Below are 7,500 nucleotides of genomic sequence, written 5' to 3'. Positions count from 1 at the left end.
TTTCTCTCCCTCTTTCTCTCCCTCTTTCTCCCCCTCTTTCTCTCCCTCTTTCTCTCCCTCTTTCTCTCCCTCACCAACGTAGAAGAAGAAAAAAAAATTAAGACGAACACCAATGCTTCTGCCTCAGTACAGCATAATGGTTCCCGACTTGGACTCCGGGGCTTTCATCTGCTCCTTGACCTTGGGTTCGTAGGTGCCGAAGAAAATGATGAGGATGTTGGCCACGTGGACGAAGATGGCCACCACCACGAGCCTGTCGAGAGGGAGAAAGGGTTAGGAGATGGTCGATTTTTTTTTTTTTTTTTTTTTTTCTTTTTCTTCTTTTTTTTGTGGAAAAGTCGATTTTTTTTATCGACGAGTATTTGTTATTTAAGTTTAGAAATTATTATTTTTTTAAGGTAAATAAAGTGATATGTATTTTTTTAAATAATAATAATAATAATACAAAAATATGGAAGTTAAGTATACAAAGAAAAAGATAAAGTGAGATAAAGTGAAAATCAACGAAAAAATTTTATTCAAGTTTAGAAAATATTATCTTTTAAATGTAAATAAAGTGATATGTATATTTTTTTTTATAATAATAATACTAATGTTGGTGCGAATACAAAAATATGGAAGTTAAGTATACAAAAAAAAAGTGAGATAAAGTGAAAATCGACGAAAATTTGTTATTCATAATCAGAAATAATTGTTTAAAGGTAAATAAAGTGATATGTATATCTTTTTAATAATAATAATAATAATAATAATAATAACGTTGGTGCAAGTACAAAAATGCGGAAACTAAATATACAAAGAAAAAGATAAAGCGAGATAAAGTGATATGTATATATATATATTTTTTTTTTTTTTTAATAATGATAATAATAATAATAATGATAATAACGCTGGTATGAATACAAAAATATGAGAACTGAGTATATAATGAAAACAAAATCGTGCCAGAGAAAATATTGATCACATCTGAATAAAAATGAAAAAAAAACTGAAAATAAAATGAGAGAACACATGTTCTTTATCAGTGATCCGAGTAAACTGTGTAATAACTACATCAGCATAAAAAAAGTCTTTAAACATAAACTAATTATCGAAACAAAATCTGAAAAGGTGACAAATTAGCATAATCAAAATAATTAGTAACAAGATCAACACTAAAGGAAATAATGAAATAACAAACTGTAAACAGAATAACAAACAATAAACGAAATAACCAATTGCAAAACCGAAATAAATTAACAAACAATAAACGAAATAAACTATAAACGAGATAACAAAATATAAGCGAAATGACAAACTAGACAAAATTGCATACTATAAATTATATAAACTATAAACGATATAACAAATTCTAAACAAAATCAAAAACTATAAACGAAATGACACTCGAAAAAAGTAACATCCTATTAACGAAATAACAAACTATGAATAAAATTATCAACTATAAACGAGATAACAAACTCGAAATAAAATAACAAACTCGAAATGAAATAACAAAATCGAAATAAAATAACAAACAATAAACGAAATAAAAAACAAATAACCGAAATAAAAGATATAAACAAAATCACAAACTCTACACACGATAGGGAATCCAGTCGCAAATTCTGGAGGAAAAAAAAAATATCCAAACAGATATAGCTCGCACACGGGATCCGATGGCACTTCAAATAACAACATTCTAGAAAGCTCACCTCTCATGAACTTATTCGAGGCACAAGTGGAGAGCTGAGAGGACCCTCTAATTGCTCCTGAATTCGCCTTCGTAATCTTGCTCGTCATGACAAGATCTAGTGTATGTTGACGAAGAGCACCTACCCTCCCCCCTCCCCCCCCAATAGGCCCCTCCTACCCCTACCCAGCATCTAGGATAAACGAACTCGTTAGTGACGCTCATATTTTATACTCTTTTTTTTCGCTCTCTCTCTCTCTCTCTTTCTCTCTCTCTCTCTCTCTCTCTCTCTCTCTCTCTCTCTCTCTCTCTCTCTCTGTCTTTCTCTTTCGCTATTTTCCCCCTCTCTTCTTCTTGTTTCTTTCTCATTTTCTCTCCTTCCCCGTCCACCAACAGCAAGTGTCTTTTCTCTCTCTCTCTCTCTCTCTCTCTCTCTCTCTCTCTCTCTCTCTCTCTCTCTCTCTCTCTCTCTCTCTCTCTCTCTCTCTCTCGCTATTTTCCCCCTCTCCTCCTCTTCTTGTTTCTTTCTCATTTTCTCTCCTTCCTCGTCCACCAACAGCAAGTGTCTTTTTTTTTCGCTCTCTCTCTCTCTCTCTCTCTCTCTCTCTCTCTCTCTTTCTCCATTTTCCCCCTCTCCTCCTCTTCTTGTTTCTTTCTCATCTTCTCTCCTTCCTCGTGTCGTTTTAATGAACGAGAAAGCACAGTCTATTGAGTAGAAGATCCTCGTTATAAAAACACTAAAAAAAAAATGTCTTGTAACTGAACGCACAACGAGAGTCCACGATAAGAGTGACATGAGTAGCTCGCCCAGAAATACAGGAAATTGGAAGGGAGCGGAAAGACAGGGGGAGAGAGAGAGGGAGAGGATGACGGATGGAAGGATGAAAGGCAGAACCGAGGGGGGCGGGTGAAAGATGAGGAGAACGGAGACAAAAACGGGGGCTTGAGAGAGAGAGAGTGAGAGAGAAGGGAAGGGGAGGGAGAGAGAGAGAGAGAAAATTAGAGACGCACACCACAGAGAGAGAGAGAGAGAGAGAGAGAGAGAGAGAGACAGACAGACAGACAGACAGACAGACAGACAGACAGACAGACAGACAGACAGACAGACACACACACATACACAGAGAGAGACAGACAGAAAGACAGAGACAGGCACACAGACAAACAAACAGAGAAAGAAAGAGTGAGAAAGGAGGTGAACCCACCCCCACAACGCAAAGAGGAAATGACCTACAGCAAACAAAGCTATTAAAGTGTCAGACATTCAGCGAATAGATACTCCAGCCTAAGACCCTCTACAACCAATTCCCCTAAAAAAGGATAAAAATAAATTCCCTTTAGCCTTAAGTCCTTCGAAAGCCACCGAACCTCTATCGAATAACCAGCGAACCATAAACGAGAGACGGAGTTATCGAAAAAGAGAGATTGAGAGAGAGAGAGAGAGAGACCAGAGAGAGAGAGAGAAAAGAAAGAGACCAGAGAGAGAGAGAGAGAAAGAAAAGAAAGAGACCAGAGAGAGAGCATAGAAAGAGAAAAAAAGAAAGAGACCATAGAAAGAAAGAGAACATGAAGAGAAAAAAAAATAAAAGATATCAGACAGACAGAGAGAAGAAATAGAACATAGAGAGAGAAAAAATAATAATAAATGAGAGCATAGAGAAAGAAAGAAAAGAAAGAGAACATATAGAGAGAGAGAATAAAAGAGAACAAAGAGAGAGAGAGAGAGAGAAAGACCGACCGAGGAGGAGAGACAGCACGAAGGAGAAACTGTCGAGCTCCCCACTCAATCTCGGAGCTTCGAAAGTGAGCTTCGTAAGAGGCAGTGGAGCTCCGGGAAAGGGAAAGGGTAATTAAGAGCTTCAAGAGATTCCTTTGGCTCAGGGACGTGTGTTCGGATCGGCCATCTAACCAAGAGTTGGTTGACTGGGAGTTATCCAGAAAATGGTATTGATTGGGAAAAAAAACATCAGTAGACGAAGAAAAAATTATGTAGTAATATCAAAAGAAAAAAAACATAAGACAAAAAATAAATAAAGAGAACCAAAAAAAATAAACAAAACGAATAAACAAGAAAAAGACAGACAAAACAAAAAAACACTAAAAAGAATCACAAAACAAACAAAAAATAAAAACAAAACAAAATCAAACTTTCTTTATAATGATATCAAACATTCAAAAAATACATAAAAATAAAACAAACCAAAAGTACGTTTATAATGACTTCAAACCTTCAAACAAAAAAACAACAAATCCTCCTTGTTTACTTTACAAAACAAAACCAAAAACAAAACAGAATATATAAAAATAAAATCAAACAAAAGTTTGCCTATAATGACATCAAATCTTCAAACAGCAAACAACAAATCCTTCCTTGATTACTTTACAAACAAAACAAAACAAAACAAAACAACAAATCCTCCTTGATTACTTTACAAAACAAAACAAAACAAGACAAACAAACACTCTAACTATCCTTACCAGAACGAATACCCAAACACTTCGTTTCCTTCAGTCGTCCACCCATTATCCTTGTCATAGAGGAGAACGTTCTTGGTGAGGTGGGCGTGGAACTGAACCGCCCAGCAGATCACGCACACCAGGTTGAATAACGCTGCAAAAAATAAGGATAATGATAATAAAGATCATATTGATAATGATTGTGGTGATGATAATGATAATATAGATAATGGCGATAATAATAATGGTAAAAATAATGATAGTGATAATAAATGAATTGATAATGATTGTGATGATGATAATGATGATATAGATAATGGCGATAATAATAATGGTAAAAATAAGGATAATGATAATAATGATCATATTGATAATGATTGTGGTGATGATAATGATAATATAGATAATGGCGATAATAATAATGATAATAATAATCATATTGATAATGATTGTGATGATGATAATTATATTATGGATAAGGGTGATGATGATGATGATAATATGGATAATGGTGATAATGATAATGATAATAAAAATCATATTGATAATGATTGTGATGATGATAATTATATTATGGATAAGGGTGATGATGATGATGATGATAATATGGATAATGGTGATAAGGATAATGATAATAATGATCATATTGATAATGATTGTTGTGAAAATGATAATATAGATAATGGCGATAATAATAATGGTAAAAATAAGGATAATGATAATAATGATCATATTGATAATGATTGTGGTGATGATAATGATAATATAGATAATGGCGATAATAATAATGATAATAATAATCATATTGATAATGATTGTGATGATGATAATTATAGTATGGATAAGGGTGATGATGATGATAATAATATGGATAATGGTGATAAGGATAATGATAATAATAATCATATTGATAATGATTGTGGTGATGATAATTATATTATGGATAAGGGTGATGATGATGATAATATGGATAATGGTGATAATGATAATAATAATCATATTGATAATGATTGTGATCATAATGATAATATAGATAATGGCGATAATAATATTGGTAAATATAAGGATAATGATAATAATAATCATATTGATAATGACTGTGGTGATAATGATGATAATATAGATAATGGCGATAATAATAATGGTAAAAATAAGGATAATGATAATAAAAATCATATTGATAATGATTGTGATGATGATAATTATATTATGGATAAGGGTGATGATGATAATAATATGGATAATGGCGATAATGATAATGATAAAAATAATCATATTGATAATAATTGTGGTGATGATAATTATAGTATGGATAATGGTGATGATGATAATATGGATAATGGTGATAATAATAATAATAATATGGATAATGGTGATAATGATGATGATATATATAATGGTAATAATAATGATAATAATATGGATAATGGTAATAATGATAATAATATGGATAATCGCAATAATAATAATAATATTGACAATGGTAATAATAATGATAATGATATGGATAATGACAATAACTATAATAATGATACTATGGATAATGGTAATAGTAATGATGGTAATGATAACGGTACTAATGGCAATGATGATGATAATAATTGTGATAATGATAACTATAATAATAATAATAATAATAACGGTGATAGTGATAATAATGATTATGATAATTATGATAATGATGATAATGATTATAATAATAATGAAGGTAATACTGATAATAATAATAGCAATAATAATGATTATTATTATGATAACCATAACAATAGTTGTAATATTTATGATCATGATGATAATAACATCAATATTAATAATAATGATAATAACAATAATTATGATGATAATAACATTATTAATTAATCAACAATAATAATGGTAATAATAATAATAATATAATAATATTGATGATGATGATGATGATGATGATGATGATGATGATGATGATGATGATGATGATGATGATGATGATGATGATAACAATAATGATAATATTTATGATGATGCAATAACGTTAATGAACGATATCTCCTGAAATATGAACATTACTCTTAATATCATAATCATTATCGACATTACTTTTACTTCAGTCATTATCATAATCATTATTACTATCATTACTGCAATTAGATTATTTTAATTACTACTAAGGCTTTTAATACTGGGATGGAAAAAGGGGAGACGAAAAAAAAAAAGTTTTAATTAATTAATGGTATTAATGGTATTAACATTTCCATGTTCATCATTATATCATTATCATCTCTTCACCACCATGATAATTACAACCACCATCATCACCATTATCATCATTGCCACCAACATGTCACAATCTGCTCAGTCATCACCAGAATCATCACTTTTCATCATCAGCCATCAACACCATAATCATATCAACATTATTACAGCACCATATATATCATATTCATAACTACTACCGTCATCACCACTACCAAAATCATCACCAACCATCACCAACACCAGTAACACATTCCTTACCACCAAAATCACCATTATCACCACTGCCACCATCGCTACCACGATCAACATCACCATACTCACCCCATCATCACCATCACATTCCTCATCAACACTACCACCACAATCATCACCACAATCATCACCATCAAAGTCATCACCACCACAGTCATCACCAACCAGTCACCACCACATTTATTACACACCAAAGTCACCACCACTTTGACCACCACATTCACCACCACAAGCATCACCAAACAGTCAAAACCACATTCACCATCACAATCATTACACACCGAAGTCACCACCACAAGCATCACCAAACAGTCAAAACCACATTCACCATCACAATCATTACACACCGAAGTCACCACCACAAGCATCACCAAAGTCATCACCACCACAAGCATCACCATCACAATCATTACACACCGAAGTCACCACCACAAGCATCACCAAACAGTCAAAACCACATTCACCATCACAATCATTGCACACCAAAGTCACCACCACATTCACCACAATCATCACCAACCAGTCACCACACCATTCACCACCACATTCACACATCACATTCACCACCACATTCACCACCACACGCACCACCAGCGCCCCTCACCCACCGACGAGCCACGAGCTGATACCAGACCCCCCCCCCCCCCCGCTCGCTCCCCCCTCGCCAACACGTACATAATCTGCTAAAAGGCTTTTGCATACGGAGCCACGAGTACTTCGGGGGGGGGGGGGGATTAAGCGAGCGAAGGAAACTGTATCCTTAATTTACGAGTAGGGGGGAGAAAGGGGGGTGGGGGGTGGGAGGGGGAGGGTGGGGAGGGAGGGGGAGGGGGTGGGAGGGGGTAGGGAGAGGGGAAGGGATAGAGAGGGGGAATGATAGAGAG

At 33.9% G+C, this 7,500-nt stretch overlaps 1 protein-coding gene across 2 annotated transcripts in view; it reads right to left on the bottom strand.

The window, feature by feature from the left end:
* Positions 1-7,500, bottom strand: part of LOC113804516 (uncharacterized) — a 20,282-nt gene that overhangs the window by 841 nt on the left and 11,941 nt on the right. For both annotated transcript variants that reach the window (XM_070125813.1, XM_027355406.2), the window contains exons 6-7: positions 4,151-4,283; positions 1-253 (exon numbers count right to left, since the gene is read on the bottom strand). The exon at positions 1-253 is cut by the window's left edge and continues 841 nt beyond it. In XM_070125813.1, the coding sequence (XP_069981914.1) occupies positions 124-253; positions 4,151-4,283 (263 nt within the window). In that variant the 3' untranslated portion in view covers positions 1-123. The remainder of the gene's footprint in view (positions 254-4,150; positions 4,284-7,500) is intronic.

This window comes from Penaeus vannamei, chromosome 9 (assembly GCF_042767895.1).
Source record: "Penaeus vannamei isolate JL-2024 chromosome 9, ASM4276789v1, whole genome shotgun sequence".
Taxonomy (NCBI): Eukaryota; Metazoa; Arthropoda; class Malacostraca; order Decapoda; family Penaeidae; genus Penaeus; species Penaeus vannamei.
This window is presented reverse-complemented; position numbering and strand designations above follow the sequence as displayed.